At 47.7% G+C, this 12880-nt stretch overlaps 5 protein-coding genes across 5 annotated transcripts; 3 read left to right on the top strand and 2 right to left on the bottom strand.

Annotated features, from left to right (window-relative positions):
* Nucleotides 1-120: 120 nt before the first annotated feature.
* BC939DRAFT_452379 (nuclear movement protein nudC) lies at nt 121-1402 on the top strand. The gene is made up of 6 exons (XM_051555798.1): nt 121-290; nt 397-542; nt 675-890; nt 991-1074; nt 1158-1177; nt 1275-1402. The coding sequence occupies exons 1-6, from the start codon at nt 197-199 to the stop codon at nt 1291-1293; spliced, it is 579 nt and encodes a 192-aa protein (XP_051411854.1). The 5' UTR covers nt 121-196; the 3' UTR covers nt 1294-1402.
* A 774-nt stretch (nt 1403-2176) lies between these two features.
* BC939DRAFT_397525 (kinase-like domain-containing protein) lies at nt 2177-4098 on the bottom strand (the record flags this gene model as incomplete). Its single annotated transcript, XM_051552360.1, has 6 exons — nt 2177-2415; nt 2520-2690; nt 2774-3008; nt 3150-3298; nt 3713-3864; nt 3989-4098. The coding sequence occupies 6 exons, from the start codon at nt 4096-4098 to the stop codon at nt 2177-2179; spliced, it is 1056 nt and encodes a 351-aa protein (XP_051411855.1).
* Nucleotides 4099-6461: 2363 nt separating this feature from the next.
* On the top strand, nt 6462-8664 carry BC939DRAFT_452395 (glycoside hydrolase superfamily). Its single transcript, XM_051555799.1, has 2 exons — nt 6462-8147; nt 8252-8664. The coding sequence occupies exons 1-2, from the start codon at nt 6521-6523 to the stop codon at nt 8446-8448; spliced, it is 1824 nt and encodes a 607-aa protein (XP_051411856.1). The 5' UTR covers nt 6462-6520; the 3' UTR covers nt 8449-8664.
* A 448-nt stretch (nt 8665-9112) lies between these two features.
* BC939DRAFT_452396 (uncharacterized protein) lies at nt 9113-10275 on the top strand. The gene has a single exon (XM_051555800.1). It carries the CDS (start codon nt 9548-9550, stop codon nt 9824-9826), a length of 279 nt encoding a protein of 92 aa, XP_051411857.1. The 5' UTR covers nt 9113-9547; the 3' UTR covers nt 9827-10275.
* A 1087-nt stretch (nt 10276-11362) lies between these two features.
* Nucleotides 11363-11810, bottom strand: BC939DRAFT_452399 (uncharacterized protein). The gene has a single exon (XM_051555801.1). The coding sequence runs from the start codon at nt 11664-11666 to the stop codon at nt 11400-11402; it is 267 nt and encodes an 88-aa protein (XP_051411858.1). The 5' UTR covers nt 11667-11810; the 3' UTR covers nt 11363-11399.
* Nucleotides 11811-12880: the final 1070 nt, after the last annotated feature.

The raw sequence follows: 12880 nt of genomic DNA on the forward strand, positions 1-12880 counted from the left end.
CCAAAGGCAGCGCGACGGTCAACAAACACAGCGGGGAAGTCAAAGTCACCTGCTTAAGGGCGAGATATTCAGTCGATCCGAAGAGGGCGAAGTAAAGTTTTTTTGTTCACGCAACTTCTTTTTTTTTTTCTCTGTCCTTCCATCAATCTCCATTCGCCGTTTTCGCTCATCACACAACCCCATCTTGACCACCGATATGTCAACGCAAAAGGAATACGACAGCATGACTGAGGAAGAGCGCGCTGTCTTCGATGCTGCTGCCCGTAAGAAGGAGGAAGAGGAGCAAGCAGGTAAAGTGAAAGTAAATGACGCGCAGATACCAGCGGCGTAGGGCCATTCAAGGTCGCTTACAAACGCTCGATATTGAACCCTATTGAACAACCAAAACCCTCGTAGCCCTCCCCTACAAGTGGAAGCAGACCCTGGGCGATGTGTCCGTGTCTGTTGAGGTCCCCAAGGGTACTCGTAGCAAGGACCTCGTCGTGGATATCAAGAAGAAGTCGTTGAAGGTCGGCCTGAAGGGTCAGACGCCCATTATCGATGTAAGAACTGGGGTCAGAGCCAAAGACACAAACGAATTAGAACGCGATTTTCAGTTTCATTCAAGAGAAAACCAAAGTAATCTTTCTTTCTTTCTTTCTTTCTTACTTTGTGTACAACCTATGTATATTTAGGGCGTATTGTTCAAGGATATCAAGGTGGACGATTCAACCTGGACTTTGGACAGCCAAAAGGAGGTCAACATTCATCTGGAAAAGTACAAGGGTACCGAGTGGTGGAAGTGTGTCATTGAAGGACACCCCGAAATCGATACTACAAAGGTCGTCCCCGAAAACTCAAAGCTGAGCGACCTGGATGGCGAAACAAGGGGCATGGTCGAAAAGATGATGGTACGCGCCGCGTCTTTCTGCACAGCGCGGATGTCTTCAACCACTCTGCAGTCATTTTTGACGCGCTTCTGATTTCATCTCCGCTCTGAACTCATTATAGTTTGATCAGAGACAAAAGGCGGCAGGCAAGCCTACCAGCGATGATCTGAAGAAGGCTGAGGCGCTCAAGAGGTTCCAGGCACAGGTAAAGCAATTTATTTGGTCTCTTTCTAGGGGACATTGCTCCGTTCTCTAACCTAATCTCCCCTTGTTCTTCGCATTCCACAGCACCCAGAAATGGATTTCAGGTAATACCCCGGGCTGCAATGAACGGCCCTCGAGATATGAGCAATGAAAATCTGTCCGCTCTCATCTAACATCTCTTCAATTCAACTCAATACATAGCAACGCCAAGATGGGATAAACGAAGAACCGACTGGATAAGGCCTGCGAGTCTTGACCAAGAAGAGCAACAAAACATTGAAATAAACGATTGGTTATCGCTACACATGGAGCATCGAACAGCATATCATGATATGGTATTGAGCTTCATTTTGTGAGGTTATTATTACGAGTACAACAAATATTAGGGGCAGATGCCGAGTAAGCAAATATGCAGACAAAAAGGCAAGCAAGGTCCTGAAGTACAATGAATGTAAAAGGAATTAGACCGTCGAGGACAACGGGTATAGATTAGGTCATAAAAGCGCGTTGAATAGAAAGAGGAGCTGGCTGTGAAATATCGATTCTAGTAACCCGGACAGCTTGGAAGCAGCGAGTCCTCCAAGAAATAGGTACATGACACCAGAGCCTTAACCAAATGACAGCGATGAGGATGATAATAATAATAATAAGGGTCGAGCAATAAGCGCATACTTCATCTACGACACGTGCTGCAGGTAATGATGCCGATCAACCTGTCCCAGAATCCCCGCTTCTTCTGGCTTCCTTCGCCGTTCTGACCATCTTCGGCCCGGAGATTTCCATTGTTGGGCGCCGCACGGTTGTACGCGTGGTCGCGAAGCAAATCCTGATCGGTTGTTCCAGCTGGCTGACCACGCGAAGTGCTCTGCTTGTGCTTCAGTCTGGAGTTACTATGCATCAGTGCTGCGGGTTGCTGCGGTTTGCCTTGCTGTCGTGGCGGCTGTCCCGGCACATGGACATCTCGGGACCCATGGCGGTCATGATGACCTGATGGATGCAGAGGATTAGACGAGTACTGCTGTGATGCACTCGGCAAGTGACCGTTGTCGCCATAGATAGATGTCTATTAAAAAGGAAGAGTAGCGAAAGCACAGTTGAGATGGTTAACAACTCGAAGGCGACAACACTTTGTCATACCATGCAAACAATGTATGGTCGAAACTTACGTCCATCTCGGATTCCCAGCCCTTGCCATTGTTCAAAAGCATCCAGTCGTAAATCCCATCCTCAACTTCGTTCATGCTCTTCAGCGCCTTTGTGAACAGGTCTCTCAAAAAGTCGTAGTCGGGTGTCTCCTCGAACGATAGCTTTCGAACATAGTTGAGGTAAATACCAAATTCCTCTATCGAATGGTTGAACAGGGAGACAAAACAGGGTCAGATTCTTTCAAAAAGATCAAGTACTTACAATGGAATAGAATTTATATCGAGTAAACTGTCCACATACCAGGGAATCCTTCGCAAAGCTCCTTGATCGGCGTCGATTGTTTCTTCTCACCGATCTTTTCGTACTTTTGCTTGTTGGTTGCTGCCTTCAAACCTTGCCAGGGGAGACCGCCTCTCAAAAAGTACATAAAAACGTGGCCCATGGCTTCCAAATCATCGCGTCGTGATTGTTCTGTTTTAAATGGAGGAAGACGTCAGTAAAGACAGCAATTCGAGTTTGGCAAAATGAGATTGGGAAAGAATAAGGACACGAACCTCGGCCCAAGTGCGTGTTGATGCTCATGTATCTGGCTGTTCCGCTCAAACTCTTTCGCTCGCGGTAAGGTATATGCTGCTTTGTCTTGGGGTCGCGATACTGCTTTGCCATGCCAAAGTCGACGACATGCACAAGATTGGCGTTCTTAGTGTGGGGCTTGCCAATCAAAAAGTTATCCGGTTTGATATCTCTGTAGATCAGATTCTTTTCGTGGATGGTTTGGATACGGTACAGCTAGAAACATAGCATATTTATCAGCAATAACGGCAAGAAGAAAGAATATCAGCATTGGTTTGATTTTTTTTTTTTTTGGGGGGGGGGGGGGGGGGAAAACAAGATAACATGGCGAGGTAGCAGAAAAAAGCGATGCCGCACCATTTGCTTGGCCAACATGACGACGGTCTTGATCGTGAATTTGCGCCCACACATATCAAAGAGATCTTCGAGAGACGGCCCCAAGAGGTCGATGCACAGGATGTTATGCAGACCCTCCTGGCCAAAGTAATAGGCATTGGGAATACCCGCTGATGACAGGCAGAAGGGTCCAGGCAAGAGAACTGCAGGTTAGCATATGGCGTTTATTACCCATATTGATCCTTGGTATAGTGTCATTCGTCAATTGCCCGTAAACACCTCAAGTTGACCCGAAACAAAACCAGAGAAACGCACAACCCAGCATTGCTTTCAAGCTGTGTCTTTTTTTTTATCTCATTACAAGCACATACACATACACATACACATACATATACACATACACATACATATACACATACACGGACAAGCAAAAATAAAACAAGGCAAAACAACAATAAATAAACATGCATGAAAAAAGGAAATACATATTGTGGTCTCCGGTGGTCGGGCATTGGTGCCTTCCTTGTCTCTGATGGCTCGGGATATAACAACGGGAATGGAAAAAAAGATGAACGGCTACTTACTCGATCCGGCGAGGATTTTGTATGTCCTGTACTCGTCACGAAGCTGTGGGGCATCGCTCTTTCTTGGCTCGAACTTGATGGCGACCTGCTGGTTATTCAACAGGTTGATGCCTGTGGGAACAAAGGAGGGATTATAAGCGCAAGGTTCATCTCTGGCTGTCACAGGGTTGGGTGATGAAGTCAGAGCGGTACATGAACCGATCCTGAGGATTCCTGCAGGTGCTGATCGGAAAAAAAGAAAGAAAGAGCGGGAGAGAGAGAAGAAAAGAAAAAGACTTGCCTTCGTAAATGATACCGAAGCTGCCCTCGCCAATCTTCTTGCCCACCCGATAGTGGACGCCGACCACATTGGAGGAGGAATGAGTGCTGTGTGAGCTGCTACTCATTCTGCTAAGTTGGTCAGGACGATAGAAGAGACAGACTTTTGGTTAGCCGCCAATGAGGGTGCAATATGGGAAATATACGCTGCTGGAAAGCGGTGATCCAGAGAATTATTACAGGCTGTTGCTGTTGCTGTTGCTGTTGCTGTTGCTGCTGTGGGTGTGCTACGTGTGTTTATTTAAGAGAGGAGCGGTGCAGGGATTGCTGTTGAGATGCAGTGGTATCCGGGGGAGAGAGAGCGGAGAGAATGACGACGAGTGGGTGGGGGGGGGGGGGGGGGGGAGAAGAAAGATAAAAATTTAGGCGAGTCCAGGAAAGAGAAAAAAAAAGAAAAAAAGGAAAAGGATGTGCAGACAAGACAAGACAAGACAGGATAGGACAGGACAGGACAAGACAGCCAAAAGCGTGGATAAACAAAACGTGCTGATAGACAGATGGATGGATGGGGCGATGGCGGTGCTTCCCCTCTCGACTCGACCTCTTCTGCACTCTCTAGTCCTTTCTGCAGGTTTATGCCCAAAAAAAAAAAAAAAAAAAACACACACACATACAATGGTCCTCAGATAGCTGCTGCTGTCTACTGCCCTAAGCATCCCCCACCCCACCCCCGTCTGCCAAGGACAAGACGAGTGCGTCACTATGGTATGCTCAAGCTAGACACACCCATCTAAAATACAACAAATACAACAAATGCAACAAATACAATAGAAGCAACATACACAGCCAGAAACAGGCTGTTGTGCGATGCGATGTGTGGGGCAATAAGGGGGGAAGGAGGGAGAAGTGCATGGGTTTGAGGTCTGTGTGTGGGGCTCCAGTGCCAGACGGGAGGGGGGATATGAGGGAGGGGAAGGGTGTGTGTTTGGGTTTCCTCCAATAGGAGGAAGCGATGTTCGAAAGAGTGATAAAGTAGGAAGTGTGAGGGAAAAGGCGCGTCAAGCAGGGACAGAAGGATCAATGACGAGGAGGGAAAAAGGATGCGCGAGGGAGATGCGGGGCTGGTGCTGGTGCTGGTGAAGGCAAAGTGGATCGGAGAGTTGGTGTACGGTGTGTGCTTTTTTATTTCTCTTCCTTGCAACACATGGTGCAATGGGGTGCAACCATGGGGGATGTATAGTAGGATGAGAATCTGGAGGGTGCGAGTACCTTTAAAGAGGAGCGAGAGAAGCGCGCGGGGAAGAAAAAGAGGAGGAGAGAGAGAGAGAGAGAGAGGGAGGGAGAGGATGCGTGTGTGGGTGTGATGTATGTGTGTATGTGTGTATGTGTGTATGTGAGCGTGTGTATGTGTGAGTATGTGTAGGTGAGTATGTGTGTGTGAGTATGTGTATGTGTGTGTAGATGTCTGATGGAGGAGAATGAGAAGAGAGAAAGAGAAAGAGATGACTCTTTGGATCCGAAGACAAGGGAGAAATAACGTTTTTTTCTCTTTCTCAAGCGCAGATAGTCAGAAGAAGTAAAAGATCCCCCTCCTCCCGTTGGATGCTCTTCCCCGTGACCGCTCATTCCCCCCCTGAGATGGATGGGATGGGATGGGATAACACACGACAGCACACTGTGTCGAATCAAAAGTCTATCAGGGTTACACAAGGCGCCGTGCGACCAAACCATCGCAGATAGACTATTTCCTTCCTTTGTCCAAGTGTGCGCCTCTTTCCCATCCAGACACCCGCGTCCTGCACCGTGCACCTCAAGTCCATTCCATTGTATCTCTTTCCTCCTTTCTCGGCCCATGCCTAGCAGCTTTCTACGAGAGTGGACTGGGGGCGAGTGAGGCAAATGTCGGATGGAGCAAAGGAGATGTTCCTAAAAGTCAATCGAGACCATCCCAAGGGCCGAACGGAGACAAATCACTCGTTGGACCTGTATATATAGGTGCTAGCAGACTGACTGCCTCGGTCTTGGCTGCAGGTCCGAACCGAGATTTGTTCCATCTCACTCTTGTCAGCACCGGTCCGCTGCGCAAGGTTGCTGTAGTACCCTCCATATCCACCACTGGCACTAATCTGAGCGGAACAATTTTGTCGCTCATCCGGGGTGAGACAGACGCGTTTAATCCGCGCGTTGCTACGTCGTCTTTGTCCACTAGTTAACCGCTTGAAGTTTTTTTTTCCTAGGAAGAATCTCGTTTACTTTTATCACATATCCTCTTCCTAATCCCTTAACCACTTATTTCTCTCTCTCTCTCTCTCTCTCTCTCTCTTTCTTTCTCTCTCTCTATTCGGCGCTCATTCCTCCCACTCGGGTATCCATCCTCGTTCGTATCTTTCGATTACCCACGACTGACTGTCTCCACTCAAGCGCCAGACGCAAATCACACTGAATTCCATGGATCACGATCACTACCAGCAGCAGCAGCAACAACAGCAACGAGAGGAGCAACAACCACACCAACAGGAGAAACAGCAGCAAGAGTACTTGAATGAATCAATGCCATCTTACGCTCAACCCAATGATCAATCTAGCGGTCAATCTAGTGGTCAGCCCAGTGGTCAACCCAGTGAATGTAATCCGTATGAATCAGAACACCTCGCCTCGGAGCAACATATTCGAGATCAACAACATATGCAACTTCCAGTAGAGGGCCATTCCTATCAATATATCCAGCAACCTACCCATCAACACCTTCAACAGCGTTCTCCAAAACAGACTCCCTGCGTACAACAGCAGCTCCAGCAATACCATAATCAAACACCACGCACTATCGAGTACATCAATCCTGTAGTAGCCCAAGTCCACCCAACCCTGATCCGCGACTCATCCGAGCCCTCCTTGGTGTACGCGTCGGTCCAAAATGACGGCTCCAATTCTGCCTCATTGAGTACTGCGGCAGAGCCTCCAGTCATAGCAGGCGCATCCACCGGTAGCTGCGACTCTTCTATACTTGGATCCATCTTCAAACAAAAGTATCGCCGACGTGCCTCCTCCGTTTTTGGCTGGGACTCTGATGATGATTATGAACTAGATATTGCCGCCGCTAAAGCCGCCGCCCCCGAATCCGTCAACCACCCTCTTAACAATGAAAAGAGTCCCTGGCTGCGAAACGAGAATCGGAAACGGAAGAAGGTTCAGAAATGTGTCTGTCTAGGAGTTATTCTAGTCTTTGTAGCCTTCGTCATCGTTCTATTGTTCTGCTTCAAGGAGGAGATCTTCCGCACGCTACCCAAAGGCGAACGTCCAAGGAAGGGCTTTGATGGACCACCGCGGCCGATCGAGGAGGTGTACGCTGTCAACAAGACCATCACTCCGGATCCTCGCCTTGGCAAGGTTTTCTACGGGATCGACTACACTCCTGGAGGTGCCCAGGAACCAGACTGCTCGGTTAACCTCGGCAATGTAATTGAGGACATGAAGTTGCTGTCGCAGTTAACCAGTCGCGTCCGAATGTACGGCTTGGGTTGCCACCAGACTGAGGCAGTCCTGAAGGCCATGGATTATTTGGGACTGCTAGACATGCAGATCATCGTGACCCTCTGGGTTGACTCTAACCGCACCTACTGGGAACAGCAACAGAACATCTTTTGGAGCCTCATCGACAACGACCTGACAAAGGATACCGGTTACGTCGGTGCAAGCGATTTGAATCAACAAGACCCCAAAGCGGCCGCTTCCGCAAAGATTTCCAAGGTGGTATCGAGGATCATTGGTATATCCGTCGGTAATGAAGTCCTGTTCCGTAACGAGGATAAGAATAACGTTAACGAACAGGTTCCTGCGTCGGTACTGGAGGGCTACATCAATTCTATCCGGCAGGGCCTTGCATCGAGGGCGAATGCAGCTACACCGTCTCCCAATTCTGATGTGGTAGCGTTGGGTCAACACTTGGCCCGAATTCCAGTGTTCTCGTCGGATCTGGGCCGTAATGCGGACCAAATTGTGAACAGCGTTGACTGGGTGATGTCGAACATTCATCCCTTCTTTGCCTACACAGCTGTCAATCAGGCTGCGACCTGGGCATTTACGAACTTTAAGAACGAGACCGTGAAAGTAGCCGCAGGAAAATCCGCAGTGATCTCGGAGATCGGATGGCCAAGTGGGCCTTCCACTGCAAACTTGGGTAAGGAGTCCAAAAAAAAAAAAAAAAAGTCAATTGGGGTTTTTTGTTGGCGACCAATCAAATAGGATCTGTTTTTTTTAACCGCGGCATTCTATTGGATATAGGACCTGCTGTGCCTTCAATCCAGAATCTGCAGACATTTCTCGACACTTGGGTCTGTCAGGCCAACAAACGCAACATTCCATACTTTTACTTTGAGGCCTTTGATGAACCCTGGAAGCGCGTCCAAAATCCTCGTGAGGCCCAGTGGGGCATCATGACCCCCGACAGGCAGCTGAAGGTCACCATTCCAACCTGCTAGATCTGCATGGTTTTGCACTAAAGCGCAAAGACCGAAAGACGCTATAACCTTAAGTTTACTTTCGTACCATCTGTAGTATGCTTTCTATAAAACCATGCTTGCCGAAGCACATCTAGAAACATATATGGCCTAATAAAGCCTCCGGGGAGAGACTCCGGATCTTTATGGTTCACTAGATATCTATCTGACTTGCATGGTCTCGGGAGAAAAAAAAAAAAGGGTTATTTGACGATGGGAAACACAGCGCGGATTGTTGTTTTATGGTTGCTTTACACCACACCGAAACCTTAAAGGAAACCTACGCATTCGGTCTATCCATTCAGGGGTAGAGAGAGTGAAGTGCACTTTCTGTCTTCAGGACCTAAAAAACGTGGGATTCTAGGATTTGTCACCAAGGTTTGATCATGTCATCATTTTGTTTGTTGCTCTCTCGTCTCCGCATGCCATAAAACCTATACCAGCTGCATCATGCGGTGCTTGCGTTAGTTGGGCACCAAGTGTACATGGTGTATGTTTAGGTAGATACCTTTTTCAACGGCGTCTCTCTCTTTTTCTCTTGTTTTGTAAAGGAGCCCTTCGACGTCTGCTTGGTCAGTCATGAGCCATTGTTAGTCACCCATGAGCCATAGAGGAAGAGAACTCAAACAAAAAGGAAGGAAAGGGGAAAAAAAAAGAGGGTTGTTGTTTATTTTGGCCGATCATCGAAATAGTTGCTGTTTGACGTCTGTGTGTTTGTTCCCGAGGACCCTCTATCCAACCCTTGGACGTCCATTATTTTTATATGCTGCATATGTTTTTGTGCCTGCAGCTATAACAGAAGAGCGGCGGAATCAGGGGGGGGGAGGAAGACACAGAGAAGGATCACCTTCAGTTAGTCTGCAGGGAGGAGGGCATACACAATAGGCAACGCGAGAAACGAACTTGAACCCCTCCAATGGCTCTAGTCCACAATAAACTCCAAGAGGAGGGAACCAAAAGTGTGCTTTGTGGTGGTTGCATCGATATAATTTCCCTTAACCATGTCTATGTAAGTAGCCATCGGGCTGTATTTCAGCATCCCGCTCATTGATGGCTACCATCTCATGTGCGCGCCCGCAGAATGACGCGCCTCGACTCCTCCTACAATGCTCCTCAGTCTCTTTACCTCTTTTTGCTCGGCAGGGACGGATACACAAAGGCTGAAAAGGCGGAGGAGGACTTTCAATTGATCTCTCATGTGCTCCAAACCTTAGTCCCGCCCCTCCCCCCTCACCAAGGTTCGTTTATCCACGCAAGGTTGCTGCTGGGCTATAAGGGCGTGTCCTCTCATTTTCACAAAACAGTGCTGTCACTCCGCATGTATTTTTATGCTTTTCCCGCTCGCGGTTTTTTTTTTTGACATCCTGTCTTTCTGACTTTCTGGCTTCCTGTCTTCGCCCTAATCTTCCATAATGCTAAGTAACACCCAATGCTTTATCACCGGATCACTTCATTCGGAGCATTGAAAAATAGAAACTATTCTAGCGTGAGTTCCTGCAGGTCTATTCACTCCAGGGCATTGGAAAACAAGGAGATCAATCAAGGGTCTTCTTTACCCATCGCGGCGGATTACCAGAAGGAGCGTGGGCTACACAAGGGAAAAAAAAAGTGATCACATTGTCTCCTCTCCTCTTCTTTGCTATGCAATGCATGTCAACCATATATGCCTCCACGCGCAGAAAAAAAAACACTTCGATCGTAGTCTACAATCCATGCATGTGCCGCAATGGCTTCTCATTTGGTTTACAGAGTAGTATACTTGATTCACAAAGGGGGACTGGAACGCTTTTTCTTTTTTCTTTTTTTTTTTGTTCCTTGGTCATGTTTGTCATCTTCTACGGCAAGGGGACAGAAATAAGGATGATAGCACAGGGCAAAGCAGGATTATTTCCGATCCGTCGCCCACGCATACAACCTGCCTCTGTGTCTCTACCATTGTATGCAGTCGAAGCCACCTGCTGACCAAAGCCCAATGCTAGCATGCGGTTTTTATATTATCATTATTATTATTTTCTTTCCAGCATGGTATAACCCAAAGACGACATCTAATAGAAACATGATGGCTCCCCGCCTTGTTTTGCTTGCCGATATTGGGAAGAGGGGGGAGGGGGGGGGGGGCCGCGAGTAGTGGCATGTCCAAGGGAAGATGTAGACGAATCAATGGTTATTTCGTCTGGTGACCAATCCCATTGCCAGTGGGATCGCGAGTTGAACGCATGGGACAAGTCTGGAAAAGATCCCAACTGCCATTCCATCTACATGTAAGATGATCGTACAGTAGTCGAATTGGTATAGAAAAAAAAAAGATGGATTGAGTTCAAAATCAAAGAGCCTTCGCAACCACGCAGCACACTAAATGGTCCTTATTTTTCCGCCCTTTTGTATCACGCTTCAGACAGGTGAATCGCGTCAACTTCTTGTGTAGCGTTACTCCCCTCAGATTATGTTTTGTTTATGTATTTGTTTTCTTTGTGTTGCCATCGACTGTATCAGATAGGGAAGCTGGAGCAAGACCCTGTTGTCGTGTGTTCTCTCTTCTACAATATAAATACATATTCTTATTATTATTACGCCAAGAATGAGGAGGAGGGGGAAAGCGACAGGGGGGAGTGTAAGCTGGGTCGTACATATTCTGTAATCAGAAATAAATAATTTCGGGGACAAAAAAACTAAGGCCAGCTCTCCCACGTCCCGTTTGAAGAGGGTCGTTCGTATGAAGTAGTTCCCTCCTGAAACGTCCTAGAGCCATATCCGTCGACTCATGACCTCGCATATGTCTTTGGTGGATTCGTAGAGGGACGAGTGCGGTTCGAGGGCAGGTCTATCGTTATATTGGGGCCTTATTACTGCCCTTGGTCTCTTCGTAGACCCGGGTCATCTTGGATACGGTGTTATCCTGTTTATTATTATTATCATCATCGTCACCACCACCATCATAATGGCTCACAGTAGCTCATCCGAGGACCCTTCTCCCTCTCTGCCCTTCTTTCACTATCAGGTGCTTTGACACCACTTTCACCGGTGTCTCTGACGAGTTCCCGCCTCTTGGCGACCCTCTTTTTTGTGTTTATTTCATTTTGTTGTTGTTTGGTGTGATAAATAAGAGAGAGAGAGCGAGAGATGTACTGACAGCTGCGAAGGAATGATTTGAGCCCTCGATTCAAATATACACTGGATACATAGTCAAGGGATAGGTGCATCCCAGAATCAATAGCAGTTGCGAGGACGTGGGGACGTGGTATCGATGGTGCAGGTCTGCAGTTGATCAAAATCTACCACAGTTCAGCAGGGTGGTGGGACACAAAACAAAGCAGCAGACGACAGATGGAGACAACCTAGCTGCCAGATGTTTTTTTTTGTCCACGTCCACTGGACGATATCCTAGGAATGGGTAGACTAGTATTGTGATGCGAAGAGTGGACACATGCTTTTTGCTTCGGATGTCCGCTTGTTCCTGTTACGACCTTTTCTCGTTCTCACTGTTCATGCGGCTCTTTAGTGTTTTTTTTTTTTTTTTTTTTTTTTTTTTTTGTTTCGCGAATGCGGTATGTGGATACCGAGTATGTATGTGCATGCATGCTTATTGAATGAGGTGCGACATGTTTGTAAAAATGCGTGGTTCAGCACTCACCATGGATACACCCTCACTGAGTTGCACACTTTCAATTGACACCTTGGGCAGTTTGGAAAAACAAATACACGTTCTTTTTCACTTGCTTGCGAGGAGGAAGTCCCCCTTTTTTTTTTTTTGAACTCGTCGCATATAAATCCCCTCGATCATCCACCCCTCGCCTCTCGTTTCGTCTCTCTTTTTACTTCAGTCCTCATTATCCTCCTTCTCAGTTCAGCCCAACCCATCTGTCTTGCTCCTCGAAACTGAACGCCCTCCTTCTACACACTACCGGCATACCCATTCTTCCGTACTACTGTATCATATTCTCACAAGAAGCAACCACCACCATCCCCCATCGTAGCAATTGTATTTTGAGATACAAAATAACGAGGCAAGGCATCTACACGTTCGAGCACTGAAGTGGAATTACGTTCTCTCACTCTATCCCTCTCGCTATGCTATTTCCCTTTTCCTTGGGGGGGGGGGGGGGGGTCCAATTGGTCGTTATTCGCGTGTGCAATGGTGTGCTGGGTTGTCTGTTGTGTCGATCAAAAATCCAGGTCCAATCCAACCCCAACCGATGGGCCCCAGTCACCACAGGGACCATCTTTTTGGGCACAGCACAGAATCTGGCAAGGGACACATCTGAATACCCAAATAGGAGAGAGCATTTGCTCACACGGTCCTCCAGTCTCCCCCTCGTTCTCCACGCCCAGTGTCATTCCCCATTTCCATTCCAGCCCATGCCTGAAGAGGGAATCACAACTACGTTTCTGGTTCGGCGAGGATGAAGGCGGGCCA

Source organism: Gamsiella multidivaricata (genome assembly GCF_025024155.1).
Source record: "Gamsiella multidivaricata strain RSA 2152 chromosome Unknown BC939scaffold_35, whole genome shotgun sequence".
In the NCBI taxonomy this organism is placed as follows: Eukaryota; Fungi; Mortierellomycota; class Mortierellomycetes; order Mortierellales; family Mortierellaceae; genus Gamsiella; species Gamsiella multidivaricata.

Coding starts and splice junctions, on each gene's coding strand:
- BC939DRAFT_452379 (XM_051555798.1), top strand. CDS start 197: ATGTCAACGCAAAAGGAATACGACAGCATGACTGAGGAAGAGCGCGCT. Junction 291..396: donor GGAGGAAGAGGAGCAAGCAG/GTAAAGTGAAAG, acceptor AAACCCTCGTAG/CCCTCCCCTACAAGTGGAAG. Junction 891..990: donor GCATGGTCGAAAAGATGATG/GTACGCGCCGCG, acceptor AACTCATTATAG/TTTGATCAGAGACAAAAGGC.
- BC939DRAFT_452399 (XM_051555801.1), bottom strand. CDS start 11,666: ATGCACCTATCCCTTGACTATGTATCCAGTGTATATTTGAATCGAGGG.
- BC939DRAFT_452395 (XM_051555799.1), top strand. CDS start 6,521: ATGCCATCTTACGCTCAACCCAATGATCAATCTAGCGGTCAATCTAGT. Junction 8,148..8,251: donor GCCTTCCACTGCAAACTTGG/GTAAGGAGTCCA, acceptor TATTGGATATAG/GACCTGCTGTGCCTTCAATC.
- BC939DRAFT_452396 (XM_051555800.1), top strand. CDS start 9,548: ATGACGCGCCTCGACTCCTCCTACAATGCTCCTCAGTCTCTTTACCTC.